The sequence below is a fragment of the Lepidochelys kempii genome, chromosome 9 (assembly GCF_965140285.1).
Source record: "Lepidochelys kempii isolate rLepKem1 chromosome 9, rLepKem1.hap1, whole genome shotgun sequence".
In the NCBI taxonomy this organism is placed as follows: Eukaryota; Metazoa; Chordata; order Testudines; family Cheloniidae; genus Lepidochelys; species Lepidochelys kempii.
The window spans coordinates 27,510,309-27,535,604 of record NC_136388.1 but is presented as its reverse complement, the minus strand read 5'-3'; the positions used below and the strand labels follow the sequence as shown (position 1 = coordinate 27,535,604).

At 42.6% G+C, this 25,296-nt stretch overlaps 1 protein-coding gene across 12 annotated transcripts in view; it reads left to right on the top strand.

Moving 5' to 3' along the window:
- The window catches only part of MED12L (mediator complex subunit 12L), a 321,530-nt gene that overhangs the window by 68,191 nt on the left and 228,043 nt on the right, over positions 1-25,296 (top strand). For all 12 annotated transcript variants that reach the window (XM_073359680.1, XM_078854411.1, XM_078854410.1 and 9 more), the window contains exons 11-12: positions 16,182-16,313; positions 17,791-17,917. In XM_073359680.1, the coding sequence (XP_073215781.1) occupies positions 16,182-16,313; positions 17,791-17,917 (259 nt within the window). The remainder of the gene's footprint in view (positions 1-16,181; positions 16,314-17,790; positions 17,918-25,296) is intronic.

The following is a 25,296-nucleotide window of genomic DNA, read 5'->3' as shown; positions in this document are numbered from 1 at the left end:
GACAAGGCACACGTCGTCCTGATCGCCCCAGCTTGGTCCCGGCAGCATTGTTACAGGACCCTCCTGAACTTGCTGGTGGCCCCTCTGCAGCTGTTGCTGCTCCGCCCAGATCTACTTTCCCAGGACCCGGTCTGCCGCCTCCATCCCAACCTGGTCACCCTCCATTTGACAGCGTGGCTGCTCAATGGCTAGATGCAGAGGAGAGAAGGTGTTCGGAAGGGATCAGGCGTGTCCTCCTAGAAAGTAGGAAGCCACCCATGTGCCAAGCCTACTTGGCAAAGTGGTCCAGGTTCTCCAGGTGGGTGGGTGAGCGGGGTACTTCCCCAGGGTCTGCCCCTCTCCGGCTTATCCTCCTTCACCTTAGACCTCACGGTCTGGCACCTTCCTCCGTCAGGGTGCACGTGGTGGCTATATCGGCATTCCATCCGCCAGTCCAGGGCTGCTTGGTTTTCTCCTATGCCATGACCGTGCGTTTCCTCAAGGGGCTAGACTGGTCCTTTCCATATGCTAGAACCCCCGTTCCACAGTGGGATCTAAACTTGGTGTTATCCCGCCTCACGGGCCCCTGTTTGAGCCCATGGCCACATGCGCCTGGTCTCGCCTTTCATGGAAGGTAGCCTTCCTCATGGCTATCACGTCAGCTCGGTGGGTTTCGGAGCTCAGGGCCCTGACCTGCAAGGCTCCCCGCCCAACGGTCTTTCACAAGGACAAGGTTCAGCTCTGCCCACACCCTGCATTCCTCCCTAAGGTGGTCTCTGCCTTCCACATGAGCCAGGACATCTTCCTGCCTGTCCTCTGCCCCAAACCTCATGCCTCTAATGAGGAACGCCGCCTCCATATGCTCGATGTGCGCAGGGCACTGGCTTTTTATCTGGATCGGACTAAGCCGTTCCGCAGGTCTTTGCAACTATTTGTCACTTCAGCCGAGCGCATGAAGGGTCAACTGATCTCCACCCAGAGACTTTCCTGGTGGGTTACATTGTGCATCCACACATGCTATGACCTAGCAGGGGTTCCCTCATCACCGATCGTGAGGGCGCACTCGACAAGGGTTCAGGCCTTGTCGTCTGCCTTTGTGGCCCATGTCCCTATCCAAGACATCTGTAGAGCTGCTACCTGGTCCTCAGTTCACACGTTCACCTCGCACGATGTGATTGTCTCCGACGCCGGGGATGACGCTGGTTTCGGTAGAGCTGTGCTTCAGCCAGGGAATCTGTGAACTCCTACCCACCTCCATCAGACATAGCTTGTAATCACCTTCTGTGGAATATACATGAGCAAGCACTCGAAGAAGAAAGGACAGTTACCTGTTCCATAACTGGCGTTCTTTGAGATGTGTTACTCATATCTATTCCACATCCCGCCCTCCTTCCCCTCTGTCAGAGTTGGTTCGGCAAGAAGGAACTGAGGGTGGGGGGAGTGCGCGGCTCCCCTTATCGCGCGCTATAGAGGCGCCACTCCAGGGGTCGCAGCAACGCTCCCCCTATAGGTACTGCTAAGGGAAAAACTTCTGGCACCGATGCACGTGGCGAGCATGCACACCTACTGTGGAATTGACATGAGCAATACCTCTTGAACACCAGTTACGGAACAGTTAACTGTCCTTTCTGCCCACCAAAATAGTCCTTGAAGGAGAGGCAGGAGGAGAACCAGGGAGTACAGCATCACAAAAGGCAAGGGAGGACACCATTTCAGGCAGGAGGGAAGTGATCAGCAGAGATGGAGGATGTGAGAGAGTGTTGGCCTCAAGATTTGGCCATAAGATTGTTAGGATGTGCTCTAATTAGAGAGACTCAGACTGTATTCATAATCTATCTTCATTTTGTGACCAGGACTAGTTGCTCCACAGCTGCATGAGGGGGGAATAGATACTGTATTGATGAAGTGAAACTTTAAGCAGGAGATGACTGATTGTTCCTGGTTTCTGATTGACTGACTGACTATACCTGTAGCTTAGCAGGGTGATGGCCTCTGCGTTACTAACTTTGAACAAATTGGCTTGAGGAAACAAAAAAAAGCCTTCGATGTGATCACAGACTACAGCACACATACTCTTTGCCTTATGCTTGCTTTCATGCGAGATACAGTAGATTTACCCAACTGTTTGTGTACAGGCCAAAAATCAATGTTCAGTCTGTCTGTCTCTGAGTCCTGGTCTACACTGGGGGGAGGGGAGGGAGCAGGAATTGATCTGAGTTACGCAACTTCAGCTACGTGAATAACATAACTGAAGTTGACGTACTTAGCTGTACTTACCGCGGTGTCCTCACTGCGGTAAGTCGATGGCCGACGCTCTCCCATCGACTCTGCCTGCGCCTCTTGCTCTGGTGGTGTACCGGAGTCAACGGGAGAGTGCTCGGCAGTTGATTTACTGTGTCTGGATTAGACGTGATAAATTGACCCCTGCTGGATGGATTGCTGCCCGTCGATCGAGCGGGTAATGTAGATTTTTAACCGTGATTTTTAACAATGAGCTGTCTCTTCAGTTCCATGGTATCGTAGTAATACTTGGGTGAATTCTTTAAAACCAAAGCATATGGTCTGAGCTCTCCTACTATTTTTATTTCATAACTCCTTACTGAAATTCATATGATGAGAGAGAGAGTGTTATGCTGAGCACAGTGACTAACCATTCACTCCAACAGTTCATTTACAACAGTTCAGCTCCACTGACTTGAGTGGAATTGCTCCTAATTCTCAGCAGTGGGATAGAATTGGGTCCTAAGTATCTATGATACGGCATAGGTAAATATGACTTTCCACTGACTTAACAACAATTAGCTACTTAATAGCTACTTTCCACTGACTTAACAGGAATTTCCTGTTCTATGATGACCAACCCCGTAGCAAAAAATTGTATCACTGTAGATTTTTAAAAAATTCATGCAGCTTGATATGTCATTTGAGATTACATGTATGTCTGTAGAATTGTTGTGCTCGGCTCAAAAATGATTAGTGCTATAAATATTATGACGCAGGTGTAATATTTTAAAATAAATATTGTGTGTGTAGCCCTCCATTCCAATCAGGCAATTTTAAGCAAGGTTAAATGTTTACTAAAATCAGCTAGATTTCAAATGAGTGGTTACAGTAAATGCAGTGAGCTGTAGCTCACGAAAGCTTATGCTCAAATAAATTGGTTAGTCTCTAAGGTGCCACAAGTACTCCTTTTCTGGTTACAGTAAGAATGCCTTTTAATTGGTCCTTTTTAGCTGCTAAAAATGCCTCTGGAGGTTTGGATTAAAAATAGGGCCCTTAGAAACATTAAGGCAGTATCCCATAGAGGCAGCCTAATGCACAGGGATATAGTACCAATTTCTTTCTGGACCTTAGATGAGTAGGTTTGCAACAAGATGTATGGAAGTCATAAATTATGTTTAACGCTCAGCAGCAGTTGCTAGAATTGCATGACTAGCAACTATCTGGTTTTAAAGTACTCACATAGCTTCCTTTTCACATTTGTGCACTGGAATTTAGTTTGGGCAAAATCATCACCCTACTGCACAGTCTGAATAACGGGGCTGTGTACTGAGCTGTCCCATGTGATTGTGAATAAAGGAATCCTCCTCACCCCAGGACTGTGCAGTGACTCTGTGGATGCTCAGGGATGCACACTATGCTTTTGCACATAATGCGCTTCTGTGCCTGACCCTCCAAAACCTGCAGGGAAGAACATCTGCCAGGCACCGATGTCAAGAGCCTGGCCAAGGAAGCCATGTCTGAGAAGGAATGAACAGAACAGGGCAATTTTGAGTGATCCCCACCCCCTGTCACCCAGTCCCAGCTTCTGGCAGTTGGAGGATTAGGGACACCTGGAGCATGGGGTTATGTCCCTGACCATCTTGCCTAATAGCTCATTGCTGGACCTATCTTCTGTGAACTTATCTAATTCTTTTTTGAACCCAGTTATATTTTTGGCTTTCACAACATCCCCTGACAATGAGTTCCACAGGCTGACTGTGTGTTGTGTGAAAAGTACTTTCTTATGTATGTTTAAATCAGCTGCCGATTAATTTCATCAGGTGATCCCCAAGTTCTTGCGTTAAGTGAAGGGTTGAATAACAGTTCTCTATTCACTTTCTCCATATCATTCATAATTTTATAGACCTTTCTCATATCCCCCCTTGGTCGTCTCTTCTCTAAGCCAGAACAGCGCCAGTCTTTTAATCTCTCCTCGTCTGAAAGCTGTTCTTTACCTCTAATAATTTTTGTTGCCCTTCTCTGTACCCTTTCCAGCCTCATTCAACAAGCAATGGAAAAGCAGGAATAAATTCTGAGCAAGATTATAAAGTTTAATAATTCAGTCAGCACATGCTGAATTACTGTTTATTTGAAACTTGTCTATTTTTCTTCTGTGCTGCGGAAGTCCAGCATGAAATTCCTTCATGACTAAGGGACTATACTGCGCAAAATCACTGGTGTGAGGCAAAGTCTGCCCTATGACATTAATAACGTGAACAGTTTTTTAAAACAAACTGAACAAAGAATTTCTATTATTAGAAAAGTTGTAAAAGGACAATATTCTTAAATTTTTTGTTGAGTCCGGTCTGATTTTTTTAAAGCAAACGTGTAATACAATGTAGCATGTACCTCTAATCCGAGGCTTGTCTTCTGTCTTAGAGTATCTTGGTGTAGTGAGTAATGGCTCTCCCGTCTTCCTTTCATAACTTTCTTCCATTTGGTAGTCGCTGTCATGATGTCATAAATACATACACTATATTATTGCATTCTAAGTGCTTTCGAACAAAAACAATAAAATTATGAACTCTGTCAGAAATAAATTTCCAGGATGCAGTATATATATTGAGAGCTAGGAATCCGGGTCAGAGTCAGGTTGGAGTTGGAGACCAGGCAATGTCTGATGTTGTAGCAGGCCAAAGTCTGTGTGGCTACCCATACAACTTCTCGGGGCAACCCTTGGGGTTAAACGGGGTGCTTGGCCGATCAGAAGGCTGCAGGGTACCATCACTCTGGGTGTCCTGGGCAGCACTTCCTACAGCACCTGCTCTCCATAGTACTCCCACGGTAGCACCCAGAATACTATGCAAATGCACAGCCGGGGAGCATCAACCATCCCAGTCTCTGCAGACTTTTCTAGTCCCTGGGCCCTTACAGGAACAAAGGATTCTCAGGTAAGACCCGGAGGAGATGAGATGAATCCAGAGTCTGATCACCTTTAGGAGATGCTACTTGAATGTTAACTAAATTACAGTGTAAATAAAAATTTACAGCATCAGAAAGCAGGAAGTCCTGAGCTAAAGCTTTTATGAGATGTCGTGACACGCGCCCTTATGCACATGAAAGGTAGTCTTTATATATGAGAATTGGTGTGCTATGCTTTTCACTGTCATAGGTTTATTGATCATATACACAATTTGTTCATTATGTTGTGCACTTGACATTTAAAAAATGCTGTATTTTTGCACTCAACTTATCCATCACTTTAAATTGATAAAATAAAGACTTTTGGTGTTGGGCTCTTCACACGCATACTTTTGTGCACTGTGAGTGGTCTCATGGATGTCAATGATACAACTGACAACTGATAAAGTGAAGAATATACATAACTCTGCAGGATAAGAGCCTAAGAAATTCAGCTATTTATACTGCTCTTCATGCATGTACATTTTATGAAGAGTTCATTGTTTTTAGTCACTTTGAATTTTGAGGTGGGGAAACGTTTTAATGTTCTTCAAGTAATTGGAGCCTTGTATTTTTGTTCAACAGAGATTGTCTTTTGAATAAACATATTTACTGTGCTAGTGAAAAGTATGAAGCTGTAGAATCAGTGCCATGGTTTCTGAGTTTAATCACGTGCAGCCAACTAATGCTCCCGTTTTTTAATTGGCACCTTACTTTACCAAAAATTTACATTAATTTTATTTTGAAGGTATATAATCAAAATTTATTTTTGTATTTGGACTAGCAGTTGTACAATATTAACCAGTAAATGACACACTTAGAAATAGAACCAGATGTCTGCCCCTTTTCAGTTTCACAGAGCTGTTTTTCTAGTTTATTAGTTTATTTTTCTAGCATTAATAAAGAACATTTTTGAAAGTCTTCAGTAAGAAGAGAAATGATTGTCTCTTTAAAATATTCAGACAATTCTACTGTATAACCTGTTTAAATTTAGGGTGAAACTGGAAAAGATTTAATTTAATCTACAGATGCCTTTGTCAACTTCAGTGCTGTCCTCAGTAGGGTAAATGCATGTTTTTAATTTATTGCAAAGTATACAGAGTATACTTCTAGCAGAATTTTAAATTGGACCTTTGTAAATACTGTATCATTCAAATGCAAGAAGCCACAGCTGTTCTTGAGTCATTTTATAAAGAAGTTTTAGCTTTCAGATTACAGGGTCAGCTGGCTCTGATTTTGTTTTTGACTTTTTTTTTTTTTTGGGCTCTTTCCTAACCAAAGTTAATTATACAAACTTTAGTCAAATAAGATATGTGATTAATGTTACTGGCATATATATTAGCTAGGAGTGTTCTTTTGTGTGTTTTGTGTGTGTGTGTGTGTGTATAATATATGTACACACGTATGTATGTATGTATAATAAATCTCATCATTCTTTTTATAAATCTACCTCCACAATTAGTGTCAGAGTAAAAGGTTTGAATGTTCTTTTTGTTTTTAATCACAGTGCCTCCTCTCATTTAGCAGCCAATCTGAACTTTCAGGTTATTTGATAACACTGACTGCAGAAGAAGATAAGCTTTCCTAATGAGGGTTTAAAAAAAAATCACATATGAAAGAGAGGATTTGAGTCGATAAGCCTTTGCCCCTAGTTCCAGTTGGTATAGTACTTAATTGAAGCTCTGGTTCCTTAATAGAGCCTGTAGAAATGCGATAGTGTAAATTATTACATTTCTCCAAGTACTTAGCAGAGATGCTGTGTGTCTGATAAAGCAGGATTTGCAGTTTTCCACCATCTGTCTTCATAGTCTCAATAGACTCAGGAAAAATAGGTTTTGTGGTACTGACATTTCCCATCTTCCTGATATGTATCTCAGGATGAGCTTTGATGTGTACCGGGGACTATTATTCGAAAGCTTAATTATGCAGGCTGGAAGGAACCAGTGATGACGACCTGTTGCATTAAGTACACAAATTTAATGCACTCTTAGATGTAATTTACATTTTTGTATGTAGTGGAGAGGAAACCCCAAATCTGTTCCATCATCTTCATAGTAACATATATGTAGTCTGCATGTGTGAATCACTGTCCACTTGGACAATTGAAAAGAACTTTTTTACATTTGGACATTTGACAAAGGCCAGCTGTAATAATCATTGAGCCCGTGTGTGTTTATCATGTTTGTGATCAACTTCCTGCTGATTTAATCATAACATTAATGTTCATAATAGAATCGTATAACTTCACAAGTAAAACTTTTTACACAGTGTTTTCTTTAATGTTTCTCCTGCTCTTTATTAAATAGTCTTTTCTTCATATGGTACATTGAAACATTAATTATTACTATGTTTATCATAAACCTGAGGCTGGGTTAGGATGGACTTTTGCTACGACTTGAATTAAGCCAACAAGATACGAACACATTGAGCTTGGTGGGATCACAAGTGGGTTGGCTGCATGGTGCTAATTCTTTTTCATTTTTCATATTATTTTTAAATTATAAGAGAATAACGGATGAATATGTCTGATGGTTTTGACCATCACAGATACCTTTGGAAGAAAATGTTTGCATATTATGTGTGCAGATATAATTTTTGTAAAGAACAATAATTTCATTATATTTGTGCTGGGACAACCTGGTGAATGTGTTTTGGGGCAATTCTATGGAAAAACTTTCCTAAATTCATTTATCAGCGTTTTTGTCCTTGAAATTTCGCGTGTGCCCCGGGTTGGACCAAGATAGAAGCATCGAGGGATGTTTGCCCTCTGGTTCCACCTCCAGAAGTGGCATGGTGGGACCTGTTCAAGACTTGCTCTTTTTCTTAATTTCTCTGCAGTTTATTTTCTTGTCAGCTTCTCTTTCTGTTTCCTCCCTTCTGTTTCCCCTAAACCCAATCACTAGATGCCTTGATTAGTCCAAAGACCCGAATTGACCCTACTGATATTGGAGCTCACACAACTCTTCAATAACCTGCAGTCTTGCTGCGGGATTCTACATTTTATCATTTCCTTAGGGCTTGATTTTTCAGAGGTCTTCAGTGGGAGTTGTGGGTGTAAGTGTTGCTGAAAATGAGGCACTTGATCAGTTTGTACTAGGAGCAGCCATCCTTTCTGCTTACTGATGAGATAGAGATGATCTATATGAGGGGAGGGAACTCCAGCTAGGAATCCAAAGGAGTACTGTTGTGCTAAACACAGCACTGATGCAACTACAGGGATTTGATGATCTAGGAAACTTTTCTTTTCTCCCATTTAAGACTGCCCTTGGTTGAGCTATAGAGCCATTTCCTTCCATTTTTTAAAACTTGTTTTCTGTTGCTTGCAGAAAGGGGAACAGGTCAGTGTAAAGTTCAAACTACAATATCTTAGGGATTTCCTGCCTGGGTGTTGAAGATATGGTTTATCATTATTTGAAGATATTTGTTTCCATCCGCCACAGGAAGAAGTGTGTTTGACCCTTGTGGTTCCATTTAACCCTATGGTTCTATGATTGTTCCATTTGATTATGAAAGATAAAGTAAATATTTTGCCACCCTATGTTTGTTTGAAGGATTCTGTTTTTTACCGTTGATCTTTTCGATGGTTTTAAACTGTTTAATCTCTCTTTCTGGCCTGCCCTGCTTGAGCGCAAATGTAATATGTGGAAATGTTCCATTCAGTAAGTAACATAGCATAGTTTTTCTAGGTGAATGGCTTTTATGCAAATAATCATCTCTCTTAAAAATATTAATCCTGAAACAGTTAATCTTCAGTGCTTGGAGGTCTGTAACTTTTAATAGCTCTGAAAAATGTGTTTATTTTCTGGCTGTTTCATGTACGTTAGCCTTTTTACTTTTTAAACTCTTCAAATGTAATATTGATTAATAATCTAGAGGAAGACGTAAAGAGCCCATTTATTTAATTTGCAGATTATGCTAAATTCAGAGTGTTTCAAACACTAAGTGAAGGCAGGGTAGTAGAAGTATACACTGTATAGATGCAGAAAAGTTAAAAATATGGGGAGGAATTACCAAAATTGAGATGCAACTATCTAAATTCAAGGCAATATCTGAGGGGGAAAATATTTTAAAAATGAAGATGTTCAATGTGATGGGAGATATTTAGTAAATAGTTGTTTTTTCTTTTTTTTTTTATTACAACTTCCTATCATGGCATGATAGAGAAAATTGGATATGAGCTTGCTGTGAGAGGAGAGTGGATTTTAAAATTATTTTAAAGCAAAACTAGTGTAGTTTTGTGATGCAGTACTCAGAGCTGTCACATCAGAGATCAGTGATATCCTCCTTTATTTGTCACTGGAGATTTAGTAGCTATTATATTTCATTCATTTCTGGGTACTTCAATTTAAAAAGATGCTGATAAACTGGAAATAATTCTGAGATGAGCAACACAAGTAATTATGATTCTGGAGGTATTTCTTTGAGCAACATTTAGCCAAATTAAACATATTTATTATGGAGAGAGGAGCAAGGTGATATGCTGTGTTCCTGCTAGGTGTTCTTGTTTACACACTTTTTTTTTAATGGAAAATTGGATTTTTAACTAATTTTTTCATGATCTCTACTTTCCACAGAATTTAATTTTTTTTCATCAATACAATTTTTTTCTGTTTAGATATGCTGCTGCAGCGTCTTATGGGAGTGATAGGTTCATTGCCTCATGTTGCTATTCTCTATGGGAAGCATTAGACACCCAAACTATAACTCTGATGGGGCAATTTTCAAACAGAAGTATTTCAGATTTCGGTCCAAGATTTTCATTATATATTTCAATTTTGGACAAAAAAGCAAAAATTTCCGTGGGGGAAGAAAATCCCATTTTATTATTTATTTGTATTACTATAGGGCTAGGCACTGAATAAAGATACAGCAAAAAGATGGTCCCTGCCCCAGACAGCTTACTGTCTAAGTCTGAGACAAGTCAAGAGATGGGTACTGACATACAGATGGGGGAGTGTAAGGAAATGAGACAACGTGGGTTAGTATGATAGGCAGTGGTCTCAGCATGGCAGTGGCCTAACTGTTACATTTTTTTTGTAGGCATTACAGAAAAGAAGAGTTAAAAGAGGTTTTGAAGGAAGATAATAAGGTAGCTTTGTGGATATTTATGAGGAGCTGCTTCCAAGCACGGGGGCAGCATGGGCGAAAGCACAAAGGTCCTTGTTTGAAAATTTAACAAGTGGGTGATGGAGGCAGGAGTTAATGTCTTGATGTTGAAAGAGAGTTAATAGGTAGGGTAGGGATAGGCTGTGAAGGCCCTTGAAAGCTACTTGTCTTCACTTATATTTGATGCAATAGAGAAGGAGGAACCAGTGGATGGATGCAAAGAGACGATGAAGACATGGTTAAAGTGACTGGCTAGAAAAATTATCTTTGCATCAATATTCTGAATGGATATGAGTGGTGCAAGGTTGCATTTGTCAATACCAGAGTAAAGGATGTTTCAGTAATTGAGGCATGGTGTGATGAGAATCTGGATGAGTGTTTTAGCTGTGTGAATGGATAGGAAAGGCTGTATCATAGAGATGTTATACATAAAGAACTGACAAGATTTAGATATTGCCTGGATTTGAGCACATTCCTAGAAATAAGTCCGAGTCAAAGATGACACCTGGATTACAGGCCTGAGTGACAGGTAGGATGATGGTGTTGCCCACAGTTTTGGGGGGAAGTTTATGGCCTCTGTTTTAGCAGTGTTTAGCTTGAGCTGGCAGCTAGACATCCACAAGGAGGTGTCTGAGAGACTATGATTTTTAATATGGACAGAAAGAGACAGGTCTGGAGTAGAGAGGTAGATCTGTGACTTATCTGCATAGACATGGTAGTAGAATTTGTGTTTGCTGTTGAGATTGTCCAAAGATCAGCTGAAGAGGGAGAGAGAAGAGAAGGGGGCCAAGAACATAGCCCTGAGGAAGTAACACAAGGTAGGAAGGAAGATGCTCTGGAGGAGAAACTGGAGAAGTCAGAATCATGGAAGCAAAGGGAGAACAAGATTTCAGGAAGAAGAGAGTGGTTGATTGTGTTGAAAGTGATTGACAGATCAAGGAGTGTGAGGCTGGAGTACTGGTCTCCACTTTGTCTAGGGACAGGTCATTAGAGACTTTGGCAAGAGTAGTTTCATTGGAGTATGAGAGGCAGAAGCCATACTGAAGATGGTCTAGGATGAAGTTGGAAGACAGGAGCTCAAGGAAGCAATTGTAAACAGTGTGTTCAATAAGCTTAGAGATAGAAGGGAGATGGGGCAGGAGTTGGTAAAGGATTTGGGTTTTTTTTAAGATGGGAGAGACTAGATCATGTTTGTATCGTGAGGGGAAAGAACCAGAGGAGGCTGAGAGGTTAAGGAGAAGAGGAAGGGAAGGAATGAGAGTGGGCACAATGATAATCAGGAGATGAGATGTGGTGTGTGGGGCAAATGAAGGGGTGAGAGGAGGAAACCAGCCATCAAAATTCTGTGCCTCTACTTTTTGGAGTCTTCAGTAACACCAGTAATAAGAGGGAACTGAGGGAGGGTTGCAGTCACCCTGTTCTTTATGCCCTCATATGGGACAACAAAGAGGCATACAGTGCATGCATGGCCCAATGGACATTGCTAATCAAAACATTCTGGTCTTGTGCACATGAGGCTGCACCTGCACTCATGCTGACTACATTATCTTGAAGAACCATAGTTATTGTAGGGTAAGTAACCATTCTTTGTTTAGCTAGGAAGATGGCAGAACTGAAAGAGGAGAGTATGAGTTTGAGAGAAGGCGATCATCTTGGTCGTAGGATTTCTGCCAGACACATTCTGAAGAGTGAGAGCAGGAACAGAGGAAACGGATGTTGCGGGTGGCATGGTGGATCTTGTGATGGAAGAAAGGGGCAAAGAGTTAAGAGTGGAGAAGACTGAAGCATGAAGTAAATAAATCACCATATTAGTGTGGGAGAGGGTCTGAGAACAGATGAGAAGTCACCAGTGCTGATTGACCAGATGTCATGGAAAAGATTGAGTGACAGGGCATTGAGAAGGAGCTTGAGGGTCAATTCTGAAAGGAACCAGAGGATCAGAGAGGAGGAGTGACTCAGCAACAGAGAGAGAGAAGTGCTTGGTGAAGATGCAGTTGAGTGAATGGTCCTTTTAGTGCGTGGGAGAGTTGAACCCGGGCTGCAGGTTGAATGAAGACATGAGGATGAGGAAACATACATCAAAGGGCTCAGATGGGTCATCAGTATGGAAACTGAAGCCCCTGAGGATCAGGCTGACGGGGAGGAATGGAGTGGACTGTAGATGACAGCAGAAGGGAAAAGTTGGTTATAGTGCTGTTCCAAAGAGGAGAAGGAATGGGAAGGGGGAGGCAGAAGGAGTTGGCAGTATTAGGGATGGGAGCAGAGAAACCCAGCACCACCTCCACAGTCTGATCCAGGGTGGGGGGTGGGAGCAGTTGACAAGCTCTAATCAGGGGATATTTCCTAATAGAATAGGCTGTTGTTCTGAGAAATAATCTCTCACGAGAAACAGAAAGTATGTAGACTTTTAAAACTAGTCTGGACCAAACATTATATGGACAAATGCAAATGGCTCTTACCAGTAATGTTTTAAAAAATTTTAATATTGGGAGAGTTGAGGTTAATTTTTAACATATTTAGGTAAATCAACCTACCTCATCTGGTCAGTGTGGCGGTTTGAATAAACAGGAAATAACCAGTGACTTGGTAACTGCATCCTTCTACTCTAGCAGAGACAATTCAGTTTTATCAGCTAGCTACAGATTACATGAGTGTAACCACACCTTGCCCACTCTGGGTTTTAGGACTCTCCCTTTGCCCAAACTGACTTCTGCCAGCTTCATCACAGCACAGTATGGTGATGGACATGGACTCCACAGTAGCTTTGACAGGTTTTCTAGGCCTTTAATTTTTCTCTTTCTGACTTCTTTAAGGACAGAAATCCGTCTCCTTTCCTCAGAAGCATCCAACGCTTCTTGTCCCAAACGACTGGTCCATGCTTCAGTTAAAATAGATGGAACTGAGCATAAAGTTTATTTGGTACTGGACTAAAGATCCAGAAAACCACAATAAAAGTGAAGTTAAACAAAATAAAATTGACTTCAATATTAAACTTTGATGTGCATACAGTAGATAGCTAAGGTCTGACTCTTCGTTTACAACGTGTAAGTCATGCTGTAAGATTTTTAGCTTGCTTAGGAAATACAGTGATCTTCATAAAAGCAGCATGTTTTTTGTTTCTTTGTTCATCTTTGGGGTTCCAAAAAAGTGTCTTTCCATGGCTGATGTCTCACTATGTAACAAGAGAACCTCATGCTTATAGTTCTTTTAGATTGTGAAATCTTCATTAACCTGTTGCTGGTACCTGGATTACTTTTCTTGCTGAGCTAATGCCTAGAAAATATTAAAATCAGATTGTTCTGTACATTGAGTTTTCTTCCTAGAAGATGGCAGAATCCAATCCCCAAAGGATACAGGCTCAATATTTAACTTGTCAACATTTTAAAATACCTTTTTCTGATATTAATTTGATAAATCTGTCAACCCTTTAAAACATGGCTAAAATCCCAATTTCTCATTTTAGTGATCTACTTTGTGGTGTGCTGGATCACAGAAACCCCTTTGGGGCTGCCAACTGATGTGCCACGACAACTTCTGCCCCCGCTTTCCTGCCCTGGCAGCTTGGGACCTCAGTGCCCTGCCAGGTTTGAGCCAGACCCAGGTCTCAACCATGTCACCTAACGGCTGTAGGCATAATTGAAAGCAGCTTAAGAAGTGTTCCTGTCTTTAACACTCAGATGCCCAACTCCCAGTGGGGTCCAAACCCCAAATAATTCCTTTACTCTGTATAAAGCTTATGCAGGATAAACTCAAAAATTGTTTGCCCTCTATAACACTGATAGAGAGATATGCACTGCTGTTTGCATCCCCACCCCAGGTATTAATACATACTCTGGGTTAATTAATACTTAAAAAGTGATTTTATTAAATACAGAAAGTAGGATTTGAGTGGTTCCAAGTAGTAACAGACAGAACAAAGTGAATTACCAAGCAAAATAAAATAGAACATGCAAATCTATGTCTAATACAGTAAGAAAACTGAATACAGATAAAACCTCACCCTCAGAGGTGTTCCAGTAAGCTTCCTTTTACAGACTAGTCTCCTTCTAGTCTGGGTCCAGCAATCACTCACCCCCCCCCCCCCGTAGTTACTGTCTTTTGTTCCAGTTTCTTTCAGGTATCCTTTGGGGGTGGAGAGGCTATCTCTTGAGCCAGCTGAAGACAAAATGGAGGTGTCTCCCAGGGATTTAAATAGACTTTGTCTTGTGGGTGGATACCCCTCTCTCCCCCTGTGTAGAATTCAAGCTACACGATGAAGTTTTGGAGCCTCATGGAAAAGTCACATGTCCATGCATGACTCAAACTTACAGGTAGCAGCCATGGTTCACATGCTACCTTTAACGTCCTCAAGTAGACTTCTTATGTGGATTGGAGCCTTCCAAGATCCATGTCCATTAAGTGCTTCTTGACTGGGCACTTAACTTGCAAATTCCTTTCCAAAGAAGCTGACCAAATGCCTTACTAAGGCTATTTAAAATCAAACAAGTATACAGCCAATATTCATAACTTTGAATACAACAATGACACATGCATACAAATAGGATGAATATATTCAGTAGATCATAACCTTTACACAGATATGTTACATGGCATATGTAGCATAAAACATATTCCAGTTATGTCATATATACATTCATAAGCATATTTCCATAAAGCCTTATGGGGTGCACCATCGCATATTCTATTATGATTCTTTAGATGATGTGACACACACTAATCTGCTTTCTCTGACAACTCTGTTTATGTGTAGGATTTTTGCTAGTTGTACTCTGCTGACAAAAGAAAAATGGGCAATGCTGATCAATATACATCCCAGGAACCAAACCAAAGCTGCTTACATGTGTGGGGGAAGTCCCATTTTGGGGGCTGGGTGAAAAACTCCATGTCAATTAAGCATGAAAATATTTTCAGATCTTCTTGCTTACATGTGTTACAGAGTCTCTGAGAAGTGCAGTCCTTATTCAAAAGTACTTGCCAGCATTTAGAGTAAAATGCTTCAGAGAAGCCAGGGGGCTGCTGTGTGTATTCCAATTGATTTTAAGTTTATTTTAATGTGAGTATCTTAATTATCAGGTGCTCCAAAAGGTCAGTATTTGACTAAGTGTAGATATTTGTTTGAACATGTTGAGGTTCTTCCCTCTCTCCCTTCCCCATTAAAGTTCTGTGGTCCTCTGTTCACAAACAATCCCTTCTTTAAGAGGCCTCCCACCTAGCACTGGTCTGTGGCGAAGCTGGAGGAAAAGTCTGGGCCTTCTATTTTCTATTTCCCCTGACATACTGAAGAGAAGAAAACAGGGCTGTTTCCAACACTTAGTGATTTGAACAAGGAGGGATCCTTGGCGTGCTCTTCTTAGTGAATGGGGATGAACGACTTCTCCCGTCTTTCTCTTCCTGGGGCTGGGGGCGCTCAGGGTTACTCTTCTCTAGGGGGTGGGGAAAGTACAGACCTCCCTGTCTCTTCCAGACCTGTCTACGTTGGTGAGGTGCAAAGCTGAGGAACAAATTACATAAAACATGCATTGAATCAGCATGTGACAGGCATGAAATTTGTATAAAATTTGAAATATGGGGTGCTCTGCTACACCCAGCCCCAGATTCACTTATCCCTTGTTCATTAGTTACCGTTGTCCCTCCTCTTCCCCGTTATCCCCAGTATATCCCCCTATATCTGTTGATGCTTCTGTTGTGCCCCTTGCTTCCTTCTTCTGCTGCCACTATGCCCTCCCACACCCACTTTATCCCCTTAGAAGATAAAATGTGCATACACATGCATCAGTAATTTCTAAAAATTGCTTCACGTGGGTAAAACAGAATGCTAGTACAAAGTACATCACCACCAGCAGCCTGGTTCCATGCTGGTTCTAGCCAGCAAATAAATAAGCAGTGCTATTCCTGTGGAAGTGAAATGACTATTTTGTTTCTCCTTTGAACAGGTTGCCCCTAATGATGAAGCTGTGGTAACATTGCTTTGTGAATGGGCTGTGAGCTGTAAAAGATCTGGCAAACACAGGGCGATGGCTGTGGCAAAACTCCTGGAGAAGAGGCAAGCAGAAATTGAGGCAGAAGTAAGTTATTCTTTCTCATTTTAGAATAATATGTTGCCAGTGCACTTAAAATGAGCAGTTGAGGAGAAATTAGCTTGATACAACATAGAGTTTTTAAACTGTTGAATCAGACTTGGCAAATTGGATGTTATACCACCAATTTATGGTTCTTGAATCATGTCTTAACTTGAGTGATAAAGAAGCTTCTGAATAAAAATAAACCTTAAACTAGCTTCAGTTAGTTTTATTACTATTTATTTTTCCTGTCATGGTTTGCTTTTGTGTATTAGGAGTTTATATATAGTACTGTGTGTGGAGGCTTGCCATCTATTGTCCCTTGAAGAAATTAGAGTGTTAAACTGGGTTGACAGGTGCACGATTATGCATACTAAAGATTGTGCTCTGATGGCCTACAAAATCTGGAGAATTCTACAAACCAAGTGGTCAATTCTGAACCAAAATAATGTGTCTTAAAGAGAACCATACATTATGTAAAACTGGCTAAGTTTTTTTCCATTGAATCTGAGAGAACAGCAAAACTGTTTCACATAGCCTCAGGGCTGTGTCCTTGGCTGGTGTAAAAGGTGTGTCTTTATTGAGATAAATGGATCTAAGCCAATTTACATCAGTTGACATTTGGCTCATAATATTTCTTAGCTCCTCTACAACTCTTTTTCTTTATAAAATTAAACCCTCTCCACATTGGAGATCAAATGGAGATGCCATTGGTACTTCAGTTAATTGTTAATCTAATAATTGAGTACCTCAGGTCCTGTGGTGTGGTAGCCCATTGATAAATATTGACTTTTTAATGGTCATCAGTGTAAACTGTGTTTTTTTAAGCCATGTCGAACAGACTGTTTCAATAGATGGTCCTACTAACAAAGTTTAGCATAAGGGGTATCCAAAAGTAGGAGGCAAGACTGTATTGATTTAAGATGCAACAGTCTTTTTAATGCAGCCAGAGTACTCTTATAGAAGTGCTTCTTCCACCGGAACTGGCTACAGATAGCACTATACACACAAACATATTTTTACTTTCACTCTCCATACGCCCTGTGCTCCTTCAAGCTACCTCCTGCCCTGCAGCCAGGCAGTGAGGGGAAGGGAGAACCCATTACACCAGTAATGGGTAATGCACGCAAAAGAAGAAAATTAATTTCCTTTGTTAAAGCTGTAATTATAGCCTGTTTGTGTAATCAATCCAGAAAATTAAGTTTGTTTGAATTTTACTAAAACATTCTAACTATAACGTTTTATACAAGTGGTGATTCTATCCAATTCTCATGTACATCTTTTCCATAATTATTATATAACTCTTAAATAAGCACTTTAGAAGTACTGAAGGTAGACAGAGGTGGGAAAATGCTTTATTTCAGTAGTGCTTCAGTGGGATTTCTGGGATTTTGGTGGATATTACATTGTGAGGAGAAAGAGAAACACTGTCACATTTAGAGTTGCATGATATGCTAATTGGTTTTTTTCTCCCACTGTGTAGAGATGTGGTGAGTCAGAAGTGCTGGATGAAAAAGAATCTATTTCTTCAGCTTCTCTCCCTGGATCCAGCCTTCCTGTCTTTCAGAATGTCCTACTGAGGTTTTTAGATACACAGGCTCCCTCATTATGTAAGTATTAATTCATCTCTGTTCCAAAATAGGACCAGAGCAATTGGTCTTGTCCAGCTGCTGAATTTATTCTGCTTTGTCAGACCATATGCTGCTAATTTGCAGTTTCCATTATGATCCCCTCCATCCATTTTCACATTATCATAATTTTCCAAAATGTTTCGTTTTTGTGCTGAAATCTTCCCGTGATTTCTGTGCCCAAAGGTGAATTTTTGGAAAACTTGAGCAAACTCCTTTTATCCATGTTTGAATTGCAGTATTAGGATGGGAAAGATACACTTTTCATGCATAATTCATAATATAAAGTATTGATTTCATGAGGAATTAAAAATGGCTGACTTTGGTATATATTTAGTTCTCAGTGCTTAACTTGAAAAGAAAATTGGTCAGATTATAAACAAGTGGGATTTTTTTTATTGGGCATGCTAAGTAGCCATCAAAAATTTCTTAGTCTAATGAAACTCCTTTATGATGTTTCATAACAGTTTCTCCTGACTCAGAAGTCTGGCAAGTACATGGACTGCTGACACTTTTTGCATGAAGGAGATTATAAATGTTTTGTAGAAACATACATAGTACAGTCCTTCAACAATGTACTTCCTTAGCAACAGGAAATTGTTATAAGTTTGTTGTAAAATCTGCATTTAGGTGCTAATGGTCTCATTTTGGTGAGGACTACCCAGGGCAAATACTTCTCGGTGTTTACAGTCTCAGGGACTGCGGACTGTTTTTGCTGTTTTAGATGTTATGTTGGATTCCTGTCACTAGGGGCTGCTCTTCTGGGCTTCTCCTGTTGGACACAGAGACCATATGTGTGGGCAAACTGCCCCCAGTTCCTTCTCTACCTCCTTGGCCTGAGACAGAGCTCTAGCTTGCCTGCCTTGAGTGTGCCTCGGCTATTTCGTATTCTTTTTATAGTAGTTTGTTAAAATTAGTTAGTTAGTAGTGAGAGGATTTCCCCCCCCGCCTCCATCTTTCTTGTTGGGGAGCCTTGTCTTTCTGGCAGTGCATGCCTGGCTTGCCAGGCTTCAAACACTGCTCTTCCTGCTGAGAGGCTATACCTGTGAGCAATGACCACTCTAAGTGTGTCCATTGTTTGTGGGAGCCCCATGTCACCCAGAAGTGCAATTGCTGTCTAGCTTTCAATTCCAGGGCAAGAAAGAACAAGGAGATTAAGCTCAGACTGTTAGTGATGGAGTGCTCATTTCAACCAGCCTCTGAGTCAGGTCAGGAGCCCACAACCCATACATCTGTCTCTAGATAGATTCAGTTCCCCTTATCTCTTGATGCAGGGCTCCTAAGAAGGGGAAGTCATAGGAGGCTTCTGAGAGGGCTCCCAAAAAGTGGGGTACAGATTCTCTTCTGAAGGAGCCTGCTCCAAAAAAGCCTAGGTTGCCTGTAAGATCTACAATCTCTGAAGCCTCGACCACTTAGCTTGGTACCACTGAGTCAAAGGACTCCTCCTCCAGTACCAGAAGATCTGGAAAGTCCTGGAGCTTGTGGGAGACATATGGCTCCAACAGGGCATCAGTCCCCTCTACCAGGGAGGAGGGCAAGCATAAGCATCCTGGCCTGCTATTGTCAAGCTCGGTCGTGCTTTTGGCACTTATTCATTTGGCACCCTTGCTAACGAGCAAGCAACTATGCCATTCTCCATTGGTGTCTACATCGCTACGCCTGCCATCAGCAGTACCATCAGCTTTGGCTACTATGTCCTTGGCTGCTACATCGGTACCAGCTCCGTACTGCAAGAGTTTAGATATTTGAGGGACCTGTCCATGATGGATGAGCTGGAATCCCCAATTCTCATGTGTAGTGAGCATCTTTCTGTACCAACACCTCGATCTCCAGACTTCTACTGTACCCTAGGGCTCCTACATTGGATGTTTTTGGGGAGAATGAAGGAGACTTCCAGTCAGCCTCCATTATATCAGTTCAGGGTTGTGTCCGTGTCGTCGTGTGTTTGTGTCCGTCCCGTCCCCCCCCGGTCCAGGAATCCGAGTTGCAGGGAAAATCATGACTGTCATCAAGGTTGATGGAACCAGCCCTGTATGTCACCTCCACTCCCATATGCCCCCCCCCCCCTTCCCTGATGGCAGTACTGAGGTCCCTGAGCTGTTTACCAACAGAAATTCTCCAGACCACAAGTACTATCTCAAAGGGAGACTAGAGTTGTGCAGTCCTCTCCTCCCCAACCAGTTCACCCCACAGGAAAGAGACGTGAGGAACAGGGTTGATGCCAGTGTGGATAAGGAGGTTACCCCTCAAACACCCATTTCATCCTCGTCACCAGATGAAATGGTTATGTTTCCACCACCTTTCATGGCTCATGATTCACTGAGAAGGGGGATTAGTTTTTGGCCCTTGACCGACAAAATCTGTATTTCCATATAGTGGTACACTCTTTGCACAGGAAATATCTATAATTCACTATAGGCCAGGATTATTTTCAATACAAAGTGCTTCCCTTTGGCCTGTTCTTTGCCCCAAGGGTGTTTTCCAAGGTTCTGGTGGTAGTGGCTTCTTATCTCTGACAGGAGGCAATCTTCATCTTCCCATATCTTCAGAACAGGCTACTCAAGGACCATTCTTATGAAGCCGTGCTCTCTCCAATCTAAACTGCTCTTGCTCCATTCCAAGAGTTGTGTCCCAGCTAAATGTGAGAAAATCCACATTAACCCCTGCAAAGAACATAGTTTATAGGGGCATCTTTGGACGCGTTGACAGCCAGAGCCTACCTTCCCTCAGACAGGTTTGTAGTCTTGTTAGGTTTGGTATGGACAATTCATGTGAATCATCAGACCACTGTAAAGAACTATCTTCAGCTCTTGGAACACATGGCAGCTTGTACTTTTGAGACTGATCGCACAAAGCTACCTCTCCATAGCTTTCAAGGTTGGCTCAGAACAACCTAGTTTCCAGTCAGACACATCTTGGCTAGATAGGTGATGGTTCCTCTTTAAGTGGGGAACTCCCTGGATTGGTGGAAAGATCAACTCAGTGTCTGCACAGGAGTTCGATTCTGCTGCCCAACTCCATCCCTAACTTTAACAACAGATGCATCACACTTAAGATGGGGAACTCATCTCAATGCTCTTACAACTCAGATGGATAACTCAGGAGACCAATCTCCACATCAATCTATTGGTGTCCAAGGCTCTCAGGAATGCCTGCTTTAATTTCCTACCTCTGATCATGGACAAATCAATAAGGGTCATGACGGACAACATGTTCTGCACTTTTTACATCAACAAGCAAGGAGGAACAAGTCCCTGCTCCTCTGTGCACTGAAGCTGTGAAACTATGGAACTGGTGCATAGCTCATCAGATACAATGCCACCTCCCAGACATTCAGAACACTGCAACCAATGTCATCAGCAGGCACTTCTCACAGGATTGTGAATGGGAGCTAGACTGTCAAGTGCTATACAATGTATTCCAAAGATGAGGTCTGCTGGAGGTGGATCTCTTCACCACCTTCAGGAACAAGAAGTGTCCTCTTTTCTGCTAAAGATGGGATCTGGGATGTAATTCTTTGGGGGACAGAAGAATGATCTGTTGTATGCATTTCCTCCAACTCCACTGACACAGGATTTATCCTAATAATACCAACCTGTCTGAGACAAGCTTAGTATCCTTATATGCTTTATCTATGCATCCATCCATTGCTCAAGCTCCTCACCACTCCTTATCTCCTCTCACAGGATGTGGGTTGCTTCACTCCGATCTAGGTGTTCTCTGCCTCTAGGTGTGATTCCTGGATGGTTTGTGGGAAGAATCCTCCTGTACTGAGGAAGTGCAACAGGTGTTATTGAGTAGAAGGAAGAAGTCAATCTGTGCTACTTACCTGCAGAAATGGAAGAGATTCTCTCACAGATGCTGTCATTGCTGCTTCCTGCCTGAAGCTGTACCTCTTTGTCATCCTGGATTATTTGGTGGATCTGAAGAATTCGGGATTATCAGTGAACTCAATTAAGGTCAATTTGGCTGCAATATCATCCTTTCTTCTGGCTATAGAGGGAGTTTCCATATTTGCTCATGCTATATCATGTAGGTTTATTAAGGGTTTGGGGATGCTCTACCCCCCAGACAAAAGATCTCACCCCGACCTGGGACATGAACCTGGTCAGGACCGGCTCTAGGCACCAGCAAAGCAAGCACGTGCTTGGGGCTGCACATTTCCAGGGGTGGCAACCTAGAGCCAGCCCTGGGTAGGAGCCCTCGTAGCAAAAGAACCCCTGCACGTTGACCGTGAAGGTGTCCATGTACTCGAAGTAATAAGCCAGCCTCATGTTCCCTGCCATGATCACCATCTGCAAGTAAAGCATGCTGGTGAGCGCAGAGGGCACTTGCAGGCGCTCCGGCGGACGGGGCAGCCCTCCCCCCCAGCTGCGGGCTCCGCCTGCTCCCCGGCAGCATCCACCGGGGGAGGAGGCGGCTAGTCCCAGCAATCAGTGGTGGCGGTGCTACCCAGGCGCAGGCTGGAGCACATGGGCAGCGCAGGAGGCTGGTTAGTCGCGGGCAGCTGCTCGACCCATGGGCAAACACTGGGCAGCTGCACCAGCGTGGCCTGGGCGCAAGCCCATGCCCATGGGCTGCTCCTGTCAGGCAGCTGCGCCCAGGCACAGGCTTGTGCACTGGGGGAGCAGATGGCGGCTAGACCTGGGCAGCAGCGCCAGCTCCATCCGGGCAAGTGCAGGGAAAGGCAGGTCCCCTCCTGGGAGCAGCCCCTGGCTGCCGGAGCAGGGAGCCCAGCTGAGAAGCAGATCCGAGGGTTCTCCTCTCCAGTGGCGCTGGGGCTGCAGTGTTCGGGCCAAGCCTACCCCCGGGCAGGTGCCTGACGCCTCTGCCCAGCGCCAGCCTCCTGCGGGAGGGAGGGGGGCGGGAATCCCAGGCACTCCGAGCCCGCCAGCTCAGTCCGCACGAGCCCAGCTCCGGGCAGGCAACGCAGCTGCTGCTCCTGGGCTGCCAAATCCGCCACCCTTTCCCATCTTAGGATTTTGTGTCTTTGTCCAAACAGCTGAAGCAATAATTGCCCGTGCTGAGCAGCCTTGTGCACAGCCCCTGCCACCGCCTCCCCCACTCTAGCTGTAAATTCTTTGACAGATGTACCAATATATTCTTCAAAAAGTTATGCTCTGAGATCAGAACTCCAAAAAAATAAATACAGATAACAAGTAACTTTCAGGTTGTGGCCCAAAAGGACAACAGCCAGAGACTATAGTCAAAAAGCTCAAAGGGTCTTTTACAAGGCCACACTGTTAACTTTAAATCCATTTTAAACTTTACTTGGCTTTGTTACTGCAATCAGTCAGTCTGATCTCAGTTGTGAACCAGATTTGCCTGTTATTTTTTCCCTCTCCTGCCAGAGCAAAGGAACCTCCACAGATTTTGTGTGTGCTTTACCTTTTTTCCTTTGCCATACTAACAAGAAATACTCCCTACAGAAGGACTGGCTTAGCATAGCATGGAAATGTGGCATTGGAACAACAATAGGCTTGGCAGATTCTGTCACTTTGGTAAAGAAAGTGCTAAACGGGAGAATATATTTAGAAAATGGGGAAAATTATTCTTGCAAACACACATACAGCTTTGAGAAAAGTCAGATTCATTTATACTGAAAAGTTGGACTCAGAATGTAAATTATTCATAGTTGATTAGACCAAGACAAGCGTTTCTCAAACATTTCTCAATGCTTAAAATTAAATGAATACAGTAATAGGAAATTGTTTTATTTCACTAACTACAAATTCTCTGGTTTCATTTTTTAAAAGATTTGAAACAGTCAAAACAAAAGAACAAAAACATTGCAAAGTGCAAACGTGAAAAGCCAAAAAAAAGGGTGTGGGGGGTGGCCAAAATTTTTTTTGCCTGGGGCAGCAAAAAACGTAGAGCCGGCCCTGAACCTGGTATACAATTACTTTATGAAACATCCATTTGATCCTGTGGAAACTTGTTCTTTACTCCATTTATCTGTGAAGATGGCCTTTTTAGTAGTCATCACGTTGGCCCATAGAGTTGGGGAGATTGGTGCCTTGATGGCAGATACCTGTTTTACGGTATTCTTCAAGGATAAGGCTTTTTTTGCGCTCACATCCTAAATTCTTACTGAAGAATCTCTTGTAGTTCCATGTTAACCAGTTTATTAATCTACCAGTGATTTTCCTGAAGCCACATAACTCTTCAGGAGTCATGTTTTCATATCCTGGATGTTAGAAAGTATCTGGTCTCCTTCTTGGATAGGACCAAGCAATTTCGAAGGTCACCAAGACTGTTCCTTTCCTTTGCAGATGGATCCAAGAGATCTATGATTTCTGCTCAAAGACTATCAAGATGGATATTTGGATGTATTGTCACTTGTTATAAAACCACAGGCATTTATTATCCATAGTGTTGCTTAAAAACATAATGGTGTCTGAGATACGTAGGGCTACTCCGTGGGCCTCAGTACGTACGTTTTCAAAGCACTATGCTGTGGTAAACTGTCGTGTATGAAAGAAGAATTTACTCACCTGTGCAGTAACTGCAGTGCTTTGAGATGTGTGTCCCTGTGGGTGCTCCACTACCCAGCCTCCCTTCCCTTCTGCTTCAGACTGTTCTCTATGGAGATGTTTGAGTGGAAAAGGAACTTAAGGTGGTTCACCTCCACATCCCTACATAGCCTTGGTGTCTGGCGTGAGGAGGCACAGGACTCATGTGCAGGCCAGGGACATGCGCATCTGAAATGGAGTGCCCACAGCAGGTCACATCTTGAACTGCAATTACTGCATAAGGTGAGTAAATTCTTCTTTCCTACATGGTAGCTTACCACAAGTCTTCCCCATAGTGTTTTCAACCAGGATGGCTGAGATCCTTCTTTCATAAGTTCAAGCCAAATATCATTTGTCTTTGCAGATTGAAGGATACCCGGGGATTCATCTGCGCCCTAGATATAACAGGCCAGAACTTTGATCTTCACCTGAAAACAGGGTCCCTTTCCCCCCACTATTCACCTCTTCCTGTTGATTTCCTTCTAAAATTTCTGTAAACTCTTCATGAGCATTTGACTCAGTATGCTAATAAACTTCTTTTGTAAGATACACAATACATCAATGGTCCGGGAGGGAGTTAAGTGTGTCTCATCTTCTGTCTGGAGGTTTGTCTCAAGGAATGCTATTTTTGATTGATCTGCTCTTAACGACAAGGCCTAGAGAATATAATATTCAGCATCTATACATAAGTCCTCATGTATTTTCCATACTGTGACTGGGCAAGGCCAGATGGCTATGGAAAAGTAGTGGGAGATAGATATATTAGCTCCAGGCTAAACAAATCCTTAGTATCAGGATAAGTGAAATGGCAGCTGCTCCAGGTCAATTAAGACACCTGGGGCCAATTAA